This window comes from Heterodontus francisci, chromosome 20 (genome assembly GCF_036365525.1).
Source record: "Heterodontus francisci isolate sHetFra1 chromosome 20, sHetFra1.hap1, whole genome shotgun sequence".
Classification (NCBI taxonomy): domain Eukaryota; kingdom Metazoa; phylum Chordata; class Chondrichthyes; order Heterodontiformes; family Heterodontidae; genus Heterodontus; species Heterodontus francisci.
Genome location: NC_090390.1, coordinates 64,114,379 through 64,135,801, shown reverse-complemented (window position 1 = coordinate 64,135,801; position 21,423 = coordinate 64,114,379). Strand labels below are relative to the sequence as shown.

Below are 21,423 nucleotides of genomic sequence, written 5' to 3'. Positions count from 1 at the left end.
CGACCTCTACCGCCTAGAAGGACAAGGGCAGTAGATGCATGGGAACACCAGCACCTCCAAGTTCCCCTCCAAGCAACACACCATTCTGACTTGGAACTATATTGCCTTTCCACCATTGTCGCTGGGTCAAAATCCTGGAGCTCCCTTCCTAACAGCACTGCGAGTATACCTACACCCCCAGGACTACAACGGGTCAAGAAGGCTGCTCACCACCACCTTCTCAAAGGCAATTAGGGATGGGCAATAAATGCTGGCCTAGCCAGCGATGTCCGCATCCCATGAACGAATAAAGAAAAATATAGAGGGGTAGCATTTATAATATCACAGGACCTCAGTATTAAGTCTTTGTCTGCTTTGTTTTGCCTGCAGATTCCAGACAGAGAGCCATTTCCTTTGTCCAGGACAGAACCTGTTGAAGGCCACTATGAAGAGGCTGAGCCATATGACACCGTCAATATTGGTATGTTACTGTAATACAAGCTTCATACCCAGTCACAGCAATGTGCTGGAAATATATATCAATAATAGTATTTCACAAGGGAATATTTGTCTACATGTAGAATTAACTTTCAGAAAATGCCTTCATTTAAAACATAATTGACGAGTGCTTCAACAAATGCAGCAAGTTTCTGAGTAAAACAAGGCGCGTAGTACCTCCCTCTGCTATGAACTTCAGAAACTTTCATCAAAATTTGAAAGACATTTTGGCCCATTGTAAAGCTAATAATCCATGGCCCTTTCAATGCACATTCGATGTAACTCTTGCAGGAATGAGTTAGAAGGCTGTTACGACTGAGGCAAGAGTAATGCACTGTCAATTCAGTCCCAATACTCCACAGGTCACAGCATATTATTAAAGTTTTCCCACCTACCAGAAATCAACCAAATTAAACACTTCAGTAACCCCCAGAATAAAACAGACCAAACCAGGTATCTTTAAACAACAGCAAATTAACTATTTATTAATTAACTAAATCTTAAACAGTATTAAGATAAATTTATGTCTAAAGACTTTATAACTTCTTATTTTCTCTTCACCCTAATGCACACACACATACATTCAAAAATCAATGGTTAACCGGTTTAAAAAAATGTATTTCTTAGGAATAAAATAAGTAGCTGGATTTATAAGTCCTGGTGAAATACGTTCCTGGTTGGTGGGGTGTCCCAGCTGGGGCATTCCCAGCTGTTCCTTCTTGTCCCCGGCTACTTGTCTTCCTTTCACTCTCCCACTTTCTATCCTTCTTGGGTTTATGGGAGACAGGCAAAAGGTTTTGGCTTATTCACAAGCTCAAAATCATCAGCAGTTTCCACTGCTTGCCTAGCTTTCAAAACTTTCAGGTTATCCACATGAGTTCGCACTACTGAAGGGATGAAATTTTTAGACTCTTCCAAAAGAATCAATTCTCAAAGGTTCTCATATGTGGTTTCTATCTTTAATGCCTGTATCTAATGGTCAAAATTAATTTGCTTCACCCTCTCAAATTCTACATACGTCTGTCCAGCCAATCTCTGTAAGTTCCGAAACTTCTGATGGTAAGCTTCAGGGACTAACTCATACGTATCGAGAATAGCCTTCTTTGCCATCTCATAATCTGCAGAAGCCTCTTCAGGAAGCATGGCATACACTTCATGAGCTCTGCCTATCAACTTGCTTTGCATAAGCAGTGTCCAGCTTTCCTTCAGCCATTTCATCTGTTTGGCTATTTTTTCAAAAGATATGAAAAATGCCTCCACGTTCCTTTACTCAAACGTAGGCAGAGCTTGTATAAATTTAAACAGCTTTTCGCTGGGTCCTGGGCTGAATTCAGATTCTTCCTGACCAGAACTTTCCCTGGATTCAAGACTACCCCTTTGTCTTAGTTACATCTCTTTTAACCTAAATTCCCTCTCTTCTCTTTCACTTTCTCTCTGAAGTTCAAGTTTTCTTATTGCTATTGCTGTTTCTTTTTCTTGTTCAAGTTTTCTTAATTCTTTTTCAGCCTCAAGTTTTTTCATTTCTAACTGAATTCTAGCCAATTCCACTGCATCACTTCCGATCTTCTTCTTCCTCTTCTTCTTCTTCCAATTCCAGATGTTGGGCATTATGTCAATTATCACCACTTTTTTGGTGCCTGATTTCAACTTTAACCCCAAATTTGCTGCCAAATCTTTTTGTTTATTCTTAGTTAAAGTTGTCAAGCCACTGAGGGACACATTCTCCTTTCCCAGAAACTCTGTTGCAACTGCTCATGCCATTCTGATGATACAGCCTTTACCCTTACATACCAGAAACCTGGTTTCTTTTATTTTTTCTCTTTCAAATTATTACTCCCCTTATAATTAATGTAATTGGCGTTGGATTTGGATTGGATCCTGGACAATCAAGCAATTAATATGATCGTAGACGCAAGCCCTGAATTAATATATTATGACCGAGGTGGGTGTAATGCACTGTCAATTCAGTCACAATACTCCACAGGTCACAGCATATTATTAAAGTTTTCCCACCTACTGGAAATCAGCCAAATTAAACACTTTAGTTACCCCCAGAATAAAACAGACCAAACCAGGTATCTTTAAACAACAGCAAATTAACTATTTATTAATAAACTGAATCTTAAACACTATTAAGATAAATTTATGTACAAAGACTTTATAACTTCTTATTTTCTCTTAACCCTAATGCTCCACACACATACATTCAAAAGTCAACAATTTTAAAAATATATATTTCTTCAGAATAAAATAAGTAGCTGGGTTGTAAGTCCTGACTAGTTACATTCCTGATTGCTGGGGTTTCCCAGATTGGAACAATCAAATGCTACTGGAAGTCTCCATGCGAATTTGACAAAACAGTCTTTTAAGAGATAGGCATTCGAAGCACTTCAGTTGTAGCAGGCGTCACACAGTTCTTTTAACAAGGAGTATAGCCACAGGTCTATTTGGATTCTAAAATTGGTAGTTTTTCAATAGGAACTTTACTGAGAATTACAGCACACACAAACAAATGACAGAGAGTCCCTTGTGAAGAAAAATGTTCTTTTTTCCTAGCGTTTTTTTTTCTCTCCTTAGGCAATACAGAACCTGAAGATAAATGTAGATTTTCCTGCTAAGAGAGAGGGATCCTTCCTTTCAGTGAAGCACGCTTCTCTGGACTCGAATTCAAACCAATGAAGCCGGTCTTTATCCACAGTTAAAAGTTGCAGTACACCAAATGACCTTCCCTCTCTACTGCTATGGCCTAGGAAACAGTTGCAGCTGCTGGCACACTGTGTTCAGTCTTAAGGGCATACTGTTTTTAAACAAGCTTAAATGCACACTATTTTAAAGAGGAGAAAAAAACAGTTCCATGACAAGGCCCACAGGATACACTGGTACCTGATCTTATGTCAGGATTTCAACTGCCTTTGCAAGGAACGGAACATGACCTCACCTCTTACAAGACCCATGGCATAAAATGGGGGCTGGGATAAGGATTCCTAATGCTGGGAGTTCCCATGTCCTTGGCTCACAGTGGAACCAGGAATAGAACTGGTCAGACCCGGTGCACTCTGCTAAATAGTGGCAGAAGTGATCGCAATCTAGGGTTTAGGTCAGGATTGTCATCTGGACTCCCAAAAGAATAGATTTTTTTTGTTTTAGGTTAGTTTCTGGGGGCAATATGCTCCTCCTTCAGAACCGGCAGGTTGTGCTAGATTTCCCAACATGTTGCACCAGACACATATCCTTTGTGCATAAGTGCCCGTCCTTCACATCTAAAACAACAGACCTCTCCCTAGCCTCGCCAACCTGGGTGCGGTCAATGGCAGAGGTCGCAGATAGGTGTATCTAAGCACATGCTGGGATATGCTTTCCCCTTTATGTTGTTCTGGCAGCCTATTTGTGTGTTAGATAATTAGATAACTACCTTGTTTGTAGCGAATAAATAGAGTTATGTAATTGGGTACAACTTTAAATCACTAGTTCCATCTTTCTTTTGAAGAATATTTGTTGTACTAGGCTACTTTGCTACTGTTTTATTCATTTTGATTTTATTTTGTAATAAATAACTTTTTAATGGCCCAGAGTTAAGAAATATGAGGAAAAAGCTAGTTGGACTAGTTCAGTGGAGTTACTTATCTCTTGATATGTGCAAAAGAGATTTGCATTTATATAGCACTTTTCATGACTACGAGATGTCTCAAAACACTTCTCAGCCAATTAAATACTTTTGAAGTGTAGTCACTATTGTAATGCAGGAAACACAGCAACCAATTTGCACACAGCAAACGCCCACAAACAGCAATGTGATGTTGATTGAAGGATAAATATCGGCCAGGACACCAGGGATAACTCCCCTGCTCTTCTTCGAAAAAGTGCCATAGGATCTTTTATGTCTACCTGAGAGGGTAGACGGTCCTTGGTTTACGGCTCATCCAAAAGATGGCACCTCTGACAGTGCAGCACTCCCTCCATACTGCACTGGAATGTCAGCCTTGATTTTTGTACTCAAATCCTGCAGCAAGAGAACTGCCAACTGAGCCACAGCTGACACATACAGTCAGTTAAAGGATGAGGAAAGTCTGGAAAATAGGTTCCTCTTATAGGCTGAAAGAAACAGTAATAGGAAGGATCTCTACATCAATGAGCATTAATTTTACAGAGTGTTTTTTTTTACTGGTGATACTATTCTTGGCATATGGGAAGGGATTTGTTTGGTAATCATTGAACAAACACGCAAGGACTAATTCCAAAAAACAAAATACTGCAGATGCTGGAAATCTGAAATAAAAACAGAAAATACAGGAAATATTCAGCAGATCCGGCAGCATCTGTGGCGAGAGAAACAAAGTTAACATTTCAGGCTGGTGACCCTTGAGGACTAATTCCTGGAGTGTAGTTGTCGCCTGTTAAAGAATTTCCATTGTTACACTAAAACATAATGAGGTGAAAATAACTACATTAAAAACATCAATTCTTTGTTCACTGCAGATGAGGTCGATGCTGTTAGTAGCTCCTACGAGTCCTATGATGAGGAAGAGAGCACCAAGGGGAAATCAATGACCCATCAGTGGCCTTCTCCAGAGGCCTCCATTGAACTGATGAAAGATGCCCGGATTTGTGCTTTCCTCTGGCGAAAGAAGTGGCTGGGGCAGTGGGCCAAACAACTGTGTGTCATAAAAGACTGCAAACTTCTGGTAAGTTGGCTGTACAGATGAAAGTGGAAAAGTATTGTTGTTTGATACTTTATTTTTTTTAAATCAACCTATAAATGAAGACTTAAAAACCAATAAAATCCCCAACACTAGCACAAGCATTTTTTGCAATTAGCTCCTATCTGTCGTTTATTGGAAGGGGCAGCACAGTTAGGCTTGGGGAAGAAAGGAAATGATCTAGGAGTAAGAATTTTACTCAAACATTAATACATGTTTGCCAGGCTGGGGAGTGGAGGCTAAAACATCCAACTATTCAAAAGTATATGGATACTATATCAATAAAGTTAGAACACTAAAGAGATGTCCTTGGTGTTTATTACAGAAATCTATAAACGACTGTTGCAGATATTAATGAATTTGTATGACATTTCATTGTCCACTATTTTAACGCAGACATTAACTTGTCTATTTTAAATTGGTCAATTCTCCTGCTAGGAGTGAACCTTGCCTAGTGGTAGTATTCCTGTCTCTAAGATGGAAGGCTATGGGATTAAACTCCATACTAAACAGTCCTGGTGAGCTGGGACAAGAGTTCCAGTCTCTGAATCCTGGGGTAATATCCACCAGAATGCACATGTCCAACGGGAGTGGAGTGGCAACTCCCCATTGGATCCAGTCAGTTCCTCTGATAGGGACCTGTTAGACAGGTTAATAATCTACCCATGCAAGAAGGGATTAGGGAAATAATTTAGAACACAATGTGCTGGATGTAAAGCAGTGGAATTATGGGTTGTCTCATGAGCTGTTAGACTTGGAAGTGAAGAAGAATGCTTCTACTAAAATCACATTCTAACACTAAAACCACTAACAGTAATCTAGGCTGTGTTATGTTCTTACTCCCAAATGCCTCTAGATACCCTTCATGAACCAAACATTTATCATGACATAGAAGCTAGCATTCATCGTTATCAATATCAATGGAGGTGGTGGTGACACAGTGGTAATGTCACTGAACTAGTAGTCCAGAGGCCCAGGCTAATGCCCTGGGGACACGGGTTCAATCCCCACCATGGCAGCTGGTGGAATTTATATTCAATTAATTAATAAAAATCTGCATTGAAAGCTAGTCTCAGTAATAATTTCATGAAACTATCATTGATTGTCGTAAAAACCCATTTGGTTCACTAATGTCCTTTAAGGAAGGAAATCTGCCGTCCTTACCTGGTCTGGCCTACATGTGACTCCAGACCCAAAGTGCAGTTAACTCTTAACTGCCCTCTGAAATGGCCTAACAATCCATTCAATTGTCAAGGACAAATAGGGATGGACAACAAATGCTGGCCTTGTCAGTGATGCCCATATCCCATGAAAGAATAATTTAAAAAACACTATTTCCATAAAAGCTCAAGATGATTATAATGCATAAGTGATCTTCATTTCAGATTTCATTAAACAATCCTGTACATTTCAGGTTGGATCACTGCTGATCCTCTATTAGGATTGACCTCTCTTCCCCTGTATTAAAATATAACAAGTGAAACTTGAAAGCTTTTTAAATTCATGATTGTATTCTTTGTCTTTTTTACCTTCCTGCAGTGTTACAAAAGCTCAAAGGACCAGAATCCTCAACTGGATGTTAGTCTGATCGGCTGCACTGTTATCTATAAAGAGAAGCAAGTAAAAAAGAAAGAACATACATTGAAGATCACACCAGTCAATTCAGATGTTATAGTATTGGGGCTCCAAAGCAGGGAGCAGACAGAGCAGTGGTTAAAGGTACAGTGGAGACAAGCTCTGTTACAATTATTGCTACAATTTCAATACAACATATACTTATGATATAAAAATGTATTCAAAGAAACAGAAAATACAGAGCAGGACTCAGTGAAGGTAAATGAAAGGTCAAAAAATTGCAACAAACACCAAAAGGATGATTTTCTGTCCAGCTGTGCCTGGAAATCTGGTCATAGTTTGAAAACAACCGCTGAGCAACCACAAGTGCAGGAAACCCATGCGTAAGAAACCCATGTGTAAAAGGTCTGTAACTTGTGGTCGAGATCATTATTATAGCATTTCAGCAGAGGGCTCAAATAGACGATCATGAAATATTCAGGAAATTTGGACGCAGTGCACTTACAAACATAACTCACTTATAGAACCATAGAAAAAGTACAACACAGAAGGAGGCCATTCAGCCCATTGTGTCCGCGCCAGTCTAATAAACTAGCCTCCCAAACTAATCCCACCTTCCAGCACCTGGTCCATAGTCCTGCAGGTACATGTCCAGGTACCTTTTAAAAGAATTGAAGGTTTCTGCCTCCACCAGCATTCCTGGCAGCGAATCCCAGACACCCACCAACCTCTGGGTGAAAAAGTTTCCCCTCGTGTCCCCTCTGCTCCTTCTACCAATCACCTTAAATCTGTGTCCCCTGACCTCCCCGCCAGGGGAAACAGGTTTTTCCTGTCCACTGTGTCTAGGCTCCTCATAAATTTGTACACCTCAATCAAGTCACCCCTCAGTTCCAGGGAAAACAACCCGAGCCTATCCAATCTGTCTTCATAGCTGCAACCTTCAAGCCCTGGCAACATTCTTGTAAATCTCCTCTGTTCTCTCTCCAGAGCAATTATGTCCTTTCTGTCATGTGGTGACCAGAACTGCACACAGTACTCCAGCTGTGGTCTAACCAGCGTTTTATACAGTTCCAGTGTCACATCCCTGCTTTTGTACTCTGTACCTCAGCCAATAAAGGAAAGAAATCCATATGCCTTCTTAACCACTCTATCCACCTGCCCTGGCACCTTGGGGGACCTGTGGACATACACTCCAAGGTCTCTTACTTCTTCTACCCCTCTCAATATCCTCCCGTTTATTGTGTGTGCTGAACATTCTGCAATTTTTATTTGATTTGTGCCTGGATTTTTCATGGATCTGGGCACAAATACATAGGAAATTCCAGGCCATTGTAGGGTTGTGTTTTTTTAGTGAAGCAGAAAAGAAGCCACTGAGTACATGGGGAGTCATGGGGAGGTGGTGGCATACTGGTATTGTCACTGGACTAGTAACCCAAAACCCAGGTATTGCTCTGGGGACATGGGTTCGAATCCCACCACAGCAGAAGGTGGAATTTGAATTCAATTAATAAATCTGGAATTTAAAGCTAGTCTAGTGATGGCCATGAAACCATTGTCAATTGTTGTAAAAACCCATCTGGTTCACTAATGTCCTTTAGGGAAGGAAATCTGCTGTCCTTACCTGGTCTGGCCTACATGTGACTCCAGACCCGCAGCAATGTGGTTGACTCTTACATGCCCTCGAAATGGCCTAGCAAGCCACTCAGTTCAAAGGCAATTAGGGATGGGCAATAAATGCTGGCCTGGCCTGCGATGCCCACATCCCATAAATGAATTTTTAAAAAAAATATTGCGAATGGCAGAGAGTATGCTGAAGTATGGTTCCAAGGTAGTCGACATCTTCCAGTACCTCACCCAAGTAGTGATCATACAGCAGCACAGAAAGGATCTGGAAACTTAGTCACCAACAATGTAGCTTACGATGGTGTTCACCAATCCAACAACTTAATTTTCATTTCTTCTGCAAGATTAGTGTGCATCCATTTCATCTTTAATTAAACAGATTTATTTCAAATAGATTTTCTTAAATAGGCCCAGTCAATTTCAACTCAAGCATACACAGATCACTAAGAGTAATACAATTTGTTGGCTTGGTGACCTCTCAAACTAGTGTGGGTGGCTGTAGCACCAAGTCCCGATGATTCATTATTACAGATGCTGACTCCCAGAGTTTGGAAAACTTGGGTACACTGCAGCCTTGTCCGAGTTCAGTGTCTTCTTTGTCAGTTGCAGTTCATTGAACTAACAGATCAAAGGAGAACAACACTTTGAATGAAGCAAACAAAGGAAAAACATTACTGAGAACTGTCTATTAGAGAAATTAAAACTGCTGAAAAACCTCTTCCCCTTGTACTAACCATCATTGAAAAACTGAGGCTGTTTCCAGATTGGAATCTTTCCCTCCTTGTTAACACAGATACTAGAAATCCAGTTACTGTTGGTGCAAAAACTAACCTGAAGCATTTTACACATCAATATAATGGGGTCCTAAAACAGTTGAAGCATTGTACAGCTGCAAATGATTGCAAAGAAAACAACTGCAAATTGCAGCAAGAAAAGACAAGTTTACAGTTTTAATTTTTAATATCATCTACAAAAAGTCTGCATACCCTTAGGATACAATTTCATTTTAAGTACATACTTTAATACATATTTCACAGTACTGTATTTGCAGGTAAATAATTATTCCACATTGGAAGATTTCACTTCGGCAGGAGCGTAAATATGCAAGGACACTACTTTTTCTATTTTAAATGTTGTTTATATCTTAATAGTGTTTAAGAATTTAGGTTTTCTAATTAATTAAACAGTTAATTTGTTGATCTAAAGACACCTGGTTTGGTTCGCCTCATTCGAGGATTAATAGATGGTACAATTTGGCAGGATCTTTAATTTGGAAAGTTTAAAAATGATATGTTAGGCGATCTGTGGAGAGACGGGACTGAATCAACAGTGCATTTCTCCCACCACATTCAGAGTCGTATATTTGATTGGGGGCTTTGACTTGAGCGGTTGGTCATATATATTAATTGGGGTCTCGCTCACGATTGAATCATATTTAATTCGGTGGCTCGCATCTTGAATCAGAATCAGACTAATTTGGAGGGCTCACACTTGGAATCATATTAATTACTCGTCTCTGGGATAACATATTTAAATTGGGGTCTTGTGTTTGGCATCATATTTAATTGCTCTCGAGTCTGGGATTATATCAATTGGAAACCTGATTGTTAGGATCTAAATCTACTGCCAATTACAAAGAATTAAAGGAACCAGGTCTCTTGTATAATAAGGTACAGTCTATACCATTGTAATTGCATTAGTGGTTGCAGCAGAGTTTTGGAGAAAGTAGAATGTTTCCCTAAATAACTTAATAACTTTAACTAAGAACAAATTAAAAGAATTAGCAGCAAACTTGGGGTTAGAATTGAAATCAGGTGCCAAAAAAGCAGAAATAATTGACATAATAGCCGAACGTCTGGAATTAGTTGAAGAAGATGATGATGATGATGAGGTTGAAGGGGAATATGAGGAACAAGAAAGGGAATATGAGAGACAAGAAGGTAGTAGGTCCAAGAGTGATGCAGTCGTATTGGCTAGGATTCAGTTAGAAATGAAAAAACTTGAGGCAGAAAAAGAATTAAGAAAACTTGAATTGGAGGAAAGGGGGAAAGAGAGAGCATTTCGGAGAGAAAGTGAAAGAGAAGAGAGGGAATTTAAGTTAAAAGAGATGGATCTAAGACAAAGGGGTAGTCTTAAATCCAGGGAAAGTTTGGGTCAGGAAGAAATTGAATTTAGCAAAGGACCCAGCGTAGAGGCATTTTTCATTTCCTTGAAAAAATAGCCAAACAGATGAAATAGCTGAAGGACAGCTGGCAACTGCTTATGCAGGGCAGTCTGGTAGGCAGAGCTCATGAAGCTTATGCCATGCTTCCTGAAGAGGCTTCTGCAGATTATGGGATGGCAAAAAAGGCTATTCTCACTGCGTATGAGTTAGTCCCTGAAGCTTGCCGTCAGAAGTTCAGGAACTTACGAAGATTGGCTGGGCAGACATATTTAGAATTTGAGAGAGTGAAGCAAATGAATTTTGACCATTGGAGACAGGCATTAAAGATAGAAACCACATATGAGAATCTTTGAGAATTGATTCTCTTAGAAGAGTTTAAAAACTCCATTCCTTCAGTAGTGAGAACTCATATAGATAACCTGAATGTTTTGAAAGCTAGGCAAGCAGCAGAGATTGCTAATGATTTTGAGCTTGTGAATAAGCCAACCTATTTTGTCCGTCATCCGCATAAACCCAAGAAGGATAGAAAGTGGGAGAGTGAAAGGAAGATAAGTAGCCCGGGACAAGAAGGAACAGCTGGGAATGCCCCAGGATCACCCCCTCAGGTCAGAAAGGAAGGTGCTGAGGGTAGAAGTGAGTTTCGCAAGACAAAGTGTTATCATTGCAACAAATTGGGTCATCTTCGTTCAGAGTGCTGGCAATTGCGAGGTAAACCCATAGCACTTGTGGGGGTACGCAAAGGTAGTGCAGAGGAAAAGACTCTGACTGAGAGTATAGAAGACCAGGCTATAGCTTTAACGACAGCTGTGAAACCAGATACTAAAACTAAAAGGAGTGTAGAGGTTAAGAATAAAATACCTGAGAGTTATAAAGAATTTTTGTCAAAGGGGAGAGTAACTCCATATCCTGTAAGTGAGGCAGGAAAACCTATCATTATACTCAGGGACACAGGAGCAACCCAAACGCTCTTCCTGAGGAAAGATATAACATTTTCCCAGAGAGTGTCTTGAACTCTAAAGTTTTAGTTAATGGAATTGGCAGGGAGTCACATGGCCTTTATGCTCCAGGTATAGTGGAGTTGTCCTCAGACCAATGCCTCTTTTGAACATTTATTTTACAAGACAGTTGTTTGTAGATATTTTGATATAATTTGTAAGTTGTTGTACCTTTATATAAAGTATGCCTAGGGAGTGACTTAATATCTGGGATAGTTACTGCAGGTGTTGTCCACAGTTTACCAGCAAAGGGAATTGATGTACTCCGAGGAAATGAGTTGGCTTGATCAAAAGTATCAGTTTCTCCTTTAGTTACAGAGGAACCAAGTGAAATTAAGGAAACGGAGCAATTACAGGAACAAGTTCCGGGAATATTTCCTGCGTGTGTAGTTACCCAAACAATGACTAAATGGGATCCATTGTCGGAGGTAAAAGGGCCAGCACAAATAGCTAGCCAAGTATCTGAAACCTTATTTGGGGATTTAGATAATCCAAATGAGATGTTTAACAGATCATCTGTTATTGCAGCACAGGAAGCTGACCCAGAGATATACCGAATAGCACAGATGGCTCTGTCAGAAGCTGAGGTGAAAGTAGTTCCGGAAGGCAATTATATGACAAATGGGGTTTTGAGGGGGAAATGGAGACCGCCTCATAGACCTGCCGATGAAGACTAGACAGTTGTTGAACAGTGGTACCACCTAAATATCGACAAGGATTATTAAGGTTGGCACACGACATTCCTTTTGCAGGACATAGGGGAATTCGGAAGACCAAATCACACATAAGCAAACATTATTACTGGCCAGGTCTTACAAAGGATGTGAGACAATTTTGTAGGACATGCCATACCTGTCAAATGGTGGACAAACCATGACCTACCATAAAACTAGGGAATGGAGTTTTAGGTTTGTTACCATCACACGGTTCAGTGGCCCATATAAAGTGATCAAAAGAGTGGGTAAGGTAGATTACTTGATCGGTACTCCTGATCGCTGGAACACGAACTGGTTGTGTCACATTAATATGATCAAACAATATTACCACAGGGAGGAAGATAAGCCAGTACAGATATGTCAGGTAATCGGGACTGTTCGGAAGGAAAAGGATAGTGAGGATAAGGCAGAAGCAGGCCTAGGAAATTCTCAATTATCAGATTAGTGAGTACAGAATGGCGAGGAAAATTAAACAATAGGCTATTACACTTAGAGGCAAAACAGCGTGAAGACCTAACCAGGGTTTTCACAATGTTTCAAAAGGTTTGTAGGGATAAGCCAGGATGTACAACCTTAGCCACACATGATGTGGGTCCATACAGACAGGCCCAAGTGGAAGCAGAGGTACAATGCATGCTGAAGGGCAGCTTCGTTGAACCTAGTCAGGACAGCTGAAATTCGCAGGTGGTCTTGGTGGGTTGGCGCAAACTTGCACAGACTCGAGAAAAGTCACTGTGGTAAAGAAGGCAGACTCCTACCCAATTCGCATTTAAAGAACTGTATGGACAGAGTGAGCAACATGTGTCTTAAAGAGACAAATGTGTTGGAGGAAACCTGTCAAATTCCTTTGACACTCCAGGGTGAGAAAAAAATCAGCTTCTGTTACACAGGACAGAGTTTTCCAGTATCAAGTGACACCACATTGGTTAAGGGGTACTCAAGAAATTTCTCAAAGAATAGCGAACCCAGTAGTGGTCAATGCTCCTAGCTGTGCAGCTCACCTGGCTGAGGTGATGGACAATAGGGACACTTGGAAGAAAAACATGAAATCAGCTGGAAGACAATCCTTGGAAATTTGAAATGGGTTAATTGGGACAACCTTTTTGCAAATTTAAAGCCGCAAATGTTCTGGTGGAACTTGTTGCTATAATCTTACCATTTTAGAAGATTGTATATCTGTAAATGCAGGAAAAAATTTGTTAGCATTTTTTTTTTCAAATTGTATTTTTTGCACATTGTAATGAAACGTATTTCAGAAATGGCGTTTCATTCTACCAGGGGTGGAGGTGTTATAATCCTGTAGTTTTTTTTTCGGGAAGTATGCTTTGTGCCTTTAATGCTGGAAAACAAGCAGTACTGCTTTAAGGCAACAAGCTCCAGAGACTGAGTCAAAGAATGCATTCTCGTTGCCCCGGGATACAGCCACTCAGAGACTGAGAATTGAAAGATACATTGTTGCCAACTGACATTTGAAACTAGTTGAAAAATTGGCTTCTGAGACACAGTTAACAGAGAGAGACATACAGACTGTCTGCCAGCATATACTGAAGGAAAAGCGAGCTCTCTCGCAGTTTATTTAAACCCTATTTATTATACTTTAAGAATTCTGATGTCGAGCCAAATTAATTTCCTAAAAGAAAATAACCTAATTCATTTAACCACTGAACTGTAATTGTTGAAATTCATCGCTGGAAAAGAAGAGCATTAATTCAACTGTTGAATTAGACTATGGACTGTTCTGCTGCTGAAGAACGATTGTTTTTTCCCCATCGGACGGCTGTGAGGACTTCAAGCAACCTTGAACTATTCCACATTGGAAGATTTCACTTCGGCGGGAGCACAAATATGCAAGGGCACTATTTTTTTCTATTTTAAATGTTGTTTATATGTTAGTAGTGTTTAAGAATTTAGTTTTTCTAATTAAACAGTTAATTTGTTGATCTAAAGACACCTGGTTTGGTTAGCCTCATTTGGGGGTTAATAGATGGTACAATTTGGCTGGGTCTTTCTTTAATTTGGAAAGTTTAAAAATGGTATGTTTGGTGATCTGTGGAGGACTGAATCAACAGTGTGTTTTTCCCACCACAATCAGAGTCGTATATTTGATTGGGGGCTTTGACTTGCGCGGTCGGTCGTAACAATGTTCAGTATGTGTTTAGGGTGGATGATTGTTTTTTCAGTGTTAGATTGCACCACAAGGGGATGCATATTCTTGCCAGCAGGATCATAATATTGCTTCTTGTCATGTTTACGACACTTTACAAACAATGAATTATTATTGAAGTGCAATCACTGCCGTCTTCACCACCTGGCAGTAACCTGGTGGGGCAGAGCACCCATTCTTTACAGCAATATAGGAATCGAGGTGAAAAGTCTAGCCCAATGTGTTTTACATAAGCAAATTTCCTAATATTGCTGAATATGAACAATGTGGGGGTAATTTTGCAGCCTCCGCTCCGAGCATAGAACCTCCCTAGCAGGGAGCACAGTAGCAAAGATGGGGCTACACTATTTGATTCCCGATTTTCCAACATACCCTCACCACTCGTGATTACAAATTTCCCCTCTACATGTCCATTCCTACTGGGTCCAGTTTGGAAACTGAAGGAAAGAATGTCTTTATATAGTGTCTTGGCACATCTCTCAGAAACTTCCCAATGTGCTTCACATGCAGTGGATTATTTTAAAGCATAGAGACTGTTATATCGGCAAACTGGTCACAGATGATGCTGTAGTATGACTTTCTCATTTAAATTGCTATCTTTCCTCCCAAAGTGGCCAATGATTGTAAGACGTGTCTGGTCAGCCTCAACTTTGTTTTTAACTCTCTATTTCCATCTGTGGTGGCTCACGCAAGTTGTATGGATCTAACATCAGAATATGAATTTGATCTCTTCTAAAATAATAGTATTTGGAAAATGTTGCTTTTTTTCTAACTTCTTAGTTGTTTTCATGTTTTCTCTCCCATATCAACACCACCCCATTCCCCCACGTCCCCCAACACGTCCTCCTGGGCTGGAAGAGCGTAAAGAGGCTGATAGTCTGGGACAACCTGCCATCAGGCCTCCTTTACCAACGCTTCTCTGGGTCAACCAATAGAAAATGCATAAGAGCAATCCTTGAGGATTTGCCTGGCCATTTTTTCACCCTGTCTGTGGACTGGTGCCTTACCTGATTCCAGTGCCTCCATCCGATGATCTGATCAAAATTTTAAATCTGCCAAGTGGTGAATCATAGATAAACTTTTATTACTGATAATGTAATAATTATGAATCTCTTTCCCTACTAGTACATTCAGAGTGAGTATGAGGAATGGCTTTTGTGTGGTATGCATCAATTTTCCCTGTGTCTAGCACTGAATGTGTGTCCCTGTGTTGCACTGCTCAATATGCTTTGATTACCTTGAGAGTCTAACAGAGTGTGTAATGTCCAATATATTAGCAACATTGTTTTAAAGATATTCTGTGACTGGTACTTTCTGTCTGCCTCTGGCATTACAGGATGAGAATGCATCTGTACTATACTCCAGTACAATAGATGATCTTTCCGACCATTCTAGACGGTTTTACATACTACTCCCATTATTGGGTTTGAACTTCAGCTTCACAAATGTCTGAATTTCCAATGATTACAAAATTGCAGAGAAAAAAAATACCCTTAGTGCACTGTACTGCATATAATCTTCCTTCACCGTATCCTTAAGTGACTGCCTGAATCAATTGATGTTCTGCAGCATGCAAAATAATTTGCAGTACTTACCGTCCCACTTAAATAAACATGACCTGATCTAGGTAACTGCAACATATAATCATTGATTGTCTACAGATTTGTGAATGGTTTAGCCAGATTTCTCCATTGGTTTATTTTAAAATTTGAACACAGTGCTTACCGTCCTTTTGTGTTTCTTACCCTTCAATGTAGGTGATTCAGGATATCAGCAACATTCAAGGTGATGGCTTTACTGATGGAAATCTTGTAGCCATAGACCATTCCCGCATTCATGGTCAAAGGGTGAGTCACTACTTATTGAGAACTGCGTGCAGCTAATATTCTCATTTCTGGATTCACTCAGCAGGTCTGGCAGCATCTGTGGAAAGAGAAGCAGAGTTAACGTTTCGGGTCAGTGACCCTTCTTCGGAACTGACAAATATTAGAAAAGTCACAGATTATAAACAAGTGAGGTGGGGGTTGGGCAAGAGATAACAAAGGAGAAGGTGCAGATTGGACCAGGCCACATAGCTGACCAAAAGGTCACAGAGCAAAGGCAAACAATATGTTAATGGTGTTTTGAAAGACAAAGCATTAGTACAGATTAGGTGTGAATATACTGAATATAGAACATCAGCAAGTGCAAACCTGAAGAAAAACAACCTGAAAAAAACAGTGGGTAAGCAAACTGAACAAACTAAGATGAAATGAAATAAATGCAAAAAATGTAAAAAGGAATGCAAAAAAAAAGGAAGAAAAAATAACTAAAAATGAAAGTAAAGTGGGGGGCTGTCATGCTCTGAAATTATTGAACTCAATGTTCAGTCCGGCAGGCTGTAGTGTGCCTAATCGGTAGATGAGATGCTGTTCCTCGAGCTTGCGTTGATGTTCACTGGAACACTGCAGCAATCCCAGGACAGAGATGCTGCCAGACCTGCTGAGTGAATCCAGCATTTCTTGTTTTTGTTTCAGATTTCCAGCATCCGCAGTATTTTGCTTTTATTTTTATTATAATATTCTCATTTACTGTGCATTGTTCTTATTAGCGCCCTGTTTATATTATGAGCCTCAGGAGAGAAGCCCAAGAGTGCCACTCTTCCAAATTTTTATTTGAGTATGAACTGCCGTTTTCCCAATGAAATGGCAGCAAAGTGTGTTCCAAGGTGAAACAGTAGCACAGCATGACCGTGACAAATTAGCCTCTGTGTATGTGCAATGTAATTATACCATTATGCTGTCAGCTAATGATATCATGGAATGCAAAATCTATATGCGATGTACATGTCTACATGATATCATAACATAATATCTGTGAGTGTACTTATACATTGAAAAGTGCACTGACGTCAATGTAGCATTTTTAGTGAGCACTGGTGGCCGGCACTAAACGCTGGGGGGAAAAAAAAAACCTGTCTTCATCTTCTGCCCACTGGCTCGAGGAGAGACGAGGCGATCTGAAGGCCAAAAAATAAAGGCAACTAAAAAGTGGAAACTCATCATGGGTGGGAATGTGTTAGTCTTTTATCTGTTTCCCTAACATATCTGGAATGTTTTCTTCCATTGAAAACACATGTATAAAGTCTAATCCAGGATGTCTTTACAGCATTCCCATTCCCATTGGAGACTTTAGGGGGGATTTGAACTGAAAGGAGCAATCGGGTAGGTGGGCGGGAAATGATGGTTGTTCGGTGGGTAGGAGCGGAATGTCTGGGTGGAGAAAAGCCCTTGGGGTGGAGCGGTGGGTGCCAGTTTCGGGAGGGTCTGGTAGGGAGGCGCAAATTTTCCTTGTGCTCCTCCACGCTCCATAAGGAAAATAACAAAAAAATTAACCTTAGAGAAATTGTAAAAAATAGGGATGTCATCTGCACAACTTGTCAAACAGGAAGTGGTCAAGTTAACAGACCTTGAAAATCACAGTCTTGCTGTAAAACATTAGTTTTGACTGAAGCAATTAGAGAAAACTTTTTCTCAGCTGTGTAACTACGAGTAGATTCTCCAAGCTGGCTCTCAGCAGTTTAGATTAGAAAATCTTTTGCTTCCATCAAATTCATAGTATGGTGCTAGAGTCTTTATCATGGGTTTCACTTCGGCATCTCCATATATGTCCTTACAATGGCAGCAAAACAGGGAAAGAGGAAGAGACAATGAGAGGGACACATAGGATAAGTCTATACAAAGAAGAGGAGAAAGAACTGAGAGGTATTTTCCCACCACAGTCTATTGTCAACACTGTCTAATCAGGTCTCAAAAGACATCTGCTTAAGGAGGCAACAGGTCATTAAGGTGTTACAGAAGAAATTCAGTTTCCTCTTGCAAAATGCCCTCCAAACGTCCTTTCAAATGCAAAACACAAAGAATTGACTTATTTCTGAACAGTGAACTTCATCACACAAAGTGTTTTTATTGTGTACCTATTTATTTATAGCAAATGCTTTTTTTTACCCTGGTGCCTCTCCATGTTGTCCTTAAATCTGTTCTAGTGCTGCAGCCATGTGCTGCCTGAGACCAGGAATGCAGGTTGTGTATGTGTGCATTGTAGCATCATGACTCTTATCCCAGGGCTTCAAAATCCCCAGAGGACTCTTCAATAGGCTGTGTCAACACTGCAAGTGCAGAAACAGCCTGGTCTCCTGGTCCTGGGTCCTGACACCTATATGAACAGGTATTGGAGGGGGCACATGAGCTGTCATTAGGAAAGAGGATGGCATCACAAAGGCGGACACTAGCCACAGCATGGTGGTGGGTCCTGGATCTGAGCTACCATTCATCAGTGGATGGGCCATAGTGATGGTATCTGTTAGATCCTGTATCGCTTGAAAGCTGCTTTACATTTTTCTCTCCAAATGGTCACAAAAGGCCTAAAGGCCAGTGATAAAAGCATCTACTTTGGCTATATTGGCTTGAGACCTCTCTGCTGAGGAAGATGTTTGCAGAAGTTTGTGGTGCCATCCCCTGCTCCAGGTAGCGCTGCATTGTGTCAAGTCCTTTTCCGAAACCAGCTCTGAGAAAGGAATCGGACTCCACTTTGACCCCTGCCTTCCGTCATAGGAATTCCAAAATTATCCTCTGTGCCACCATGTAAGTGTGATGCTCATCTAGCATCCTGCCTAGAACAGAACCCTGTGAATCAGAATCAGCAAGCTCAGGAGTTAGGGACTGACTTCTACAGAACCTCCACTCCTCGCTATCAGATCCCACTCTCACCTCCAACTCTTCCTGTCCCATGAGGGTAATGAATGAAGGGGAGTCAGACATATAAAGGGACTCCAGAAAAAGGTGAGGGGGAGCAGGTAGCTTGCTGTGGAGAGGTGATTAAACTTTTCCCTGCACTGCAAAGCGGTTCTGAGGTTCAGTTGAGTGCTGCTATTTCCACAGCCACCTCACTCCACAAAATACATACTTCTTTCACAGAGGTCTTTGGCCTCCAACTCCAAACAGACTTTTTCTGTATGTCCAATATGAGGACCTGCAGGTCTTGTTCGCTGAACTTTGTTACTTACTACTTCAATCTATAAGCCTCTTTAAGTGTCAGCTCCCTGCATCTCCTCTGGGTATTTTCATCCCTATGCCTTTTATCCCAGCACTCTCCCCCAACTCCCTAATCATGTGGATCTGAGGCATTGCAAACTATATTTACATACAATACCTATCTAACCCAGCCAATTATCCACTTTTTTCCTGTAAAATACCTCCATATCATTTATAAAATTTATTGGCAGAGCATTTGAGTTGAGAATAACAGGGAGACTATCAGCGTTCACTGTTATAATGTTGGAACTCTGGCAGCAACTTGTGGAGTATGCACATGGACAGATAAACTCAGAAATCCAGAAGTTGCTGTCAGAGATAACCTGCTGCTGCACAGGGTGTGCTGTTGCAGTGCTCACCAATAGACTCGGCATTGAAATGATTGCAACAACATGAACTTGCTGAACTTGCCCACTAATTCTACACAAATAATGGCTGTAAAGGTTCAAGCTGGTGTATTAGTAATGAGTTTTTAATAGCACAATAAGTGATAATTATTACTGAACAGCCTCTCTGGTGCTGAAAAATTAATTTTACAAGTGTGGAGGCTCATTCCCTCAGAAGAAAATTAGTGTTGGAGACATTTTGTAGTTTTTTTGTCTTTCCCTTTTATCTCTCATCCTTAATCCCATCTGTCCTTCCAATCTTTTTTTATTTTCTATACTCACTTAACTTACATTTATATTTCCTGTTTTGTACTTCCTGGTTTGGACTCTACAAGTCTCAGTGAAGATTCTTCAACCTGACTAGTTGGAGAGCCTCACTGTTACTTTTCTTGTTCACACAATCCAAAGATACCCTGTAGAGTGCACCCACTGAAACAGATGCCAGATTATGGGAAATCTCCACTGACAAGTTTGTACAAAGTCTGTGGGCAGCTATCAGGAAGGTGAATGGCAAGCGCAGTTCCTTTGTCACTGAGTACCAAATCCAAACCAATATCATATATCCTTTCAGATGGCAGGAAGTCTCTATTTCTTTTTCAAAACCCTTTCAAGTTTATTGTTCAGTCCCACACACTGGTAGTTTGTCTCATTTTTTGGTTGCATAGTTGCGAAGAAAAGTTTGCCTCAATTGCTTTTTTCCTTTAATTTTCCTTATGATGAATTTGTAGCCCTAGTTCTGTAATTCTCTCTAAAGCATATATGTTTTCAAGTTTTTGAACCCTTTCATAATCTGAAAATTTTCCACAATATTTCCTTTATCTTCTCAAGTGAACCATTCTTTCTACCAGCCAATCGTTGTTTGGCATTGACAACTGCCATGGAGACAACCATCACCTAGACTGCCACAACTGTAGAGAATATTGTACTGGAAGGACAGCAAAATAAATCTAAAGTGAAAAAGAATTGCCAGTGTGGGGGACTCTTCATTCAGTTATCTTTGAAAGATGCATTTCAGTCAGTGTTTTGACATTTAAACATGTGGTAACTGTGTGTATAGACATAACATTGGTCTTGTGTTCTATTTTAGCTGGATTCATCAGAACGGCATTCAGGTGCGTCAGAGAGTGGGAACAGTACTGATGGTGGATCTGTGCATGATGTCATAGAAACCAAGGATGGTAGGGCAAGCTTCTTCTGTCAGTAGATGCAATGGGTTATATTTTGCCTTTACTGTTTAGATGTAAAACTTTGGCCTTATGGAGCACAGTGAAAAATTTGGGCAGGGTGTATCCCATCCTATTTTCCTTAATGAAAGGAGAACTGAGTGGGCTCTTGTTATAAATGTGTCCTCCACACTGAATGTTCCTCTCTGCTCTCTGCTTTGTGCCCTGATAGGAAAACTCTACCCACTATGGTTTGTCAATTAATTGGCCATTTATAGTCAAATCTATTGGATATTGAGTTCACAAATGAATAGGATAGGGTAAAAAGGATGAGATTGTTCTTGTCTTTTTACAATCCATCTTCTGGATGGTTATGTGATGAGCATCTGCC

The 21,423-nt window shown here is 40.4% G+C and overlaps 1 protein-coding gene across 2 annotated transcripts in view; it reads left to right on the top strand.

The window, feature by feature from the left end:
- The window catches only part of afap1l2 (actin filament associated protein 1-like 2), a 248,996-nt gene that overhangs the window by 178,046 nt on the left and 49,527 nt on the right, over nucleotides 1-21,423 (top strand). For both annotated transcript variants that reach the window (XM_068052952.1, XM_068052953.1), the window contains 5 exons: nucleotides 370-460; nucleotides 4,954-5,159; nucleotides 6,714-6,893; nucleotides 16,169-16,258; nucleotides 20,957-21,047. In XM_068052952.1, the coding sequence (XP_067909053.1) occupies nucleotides 370-460; nucleotides 4,954-5,159; nucleotides 6,714-6,893; nucleotides 16,169-16,258; nucleotides 20,957-21,047 (658 nt within the window). The remainder of the gene's footprint in view (nucleotides 1-369; nucleotides 461-4,953; nucleotides 5,160-6,713; nucleotides 6,894-16,168; nucleotides 16,259-20,956; nucleotides 21,048-21,423) is intronic.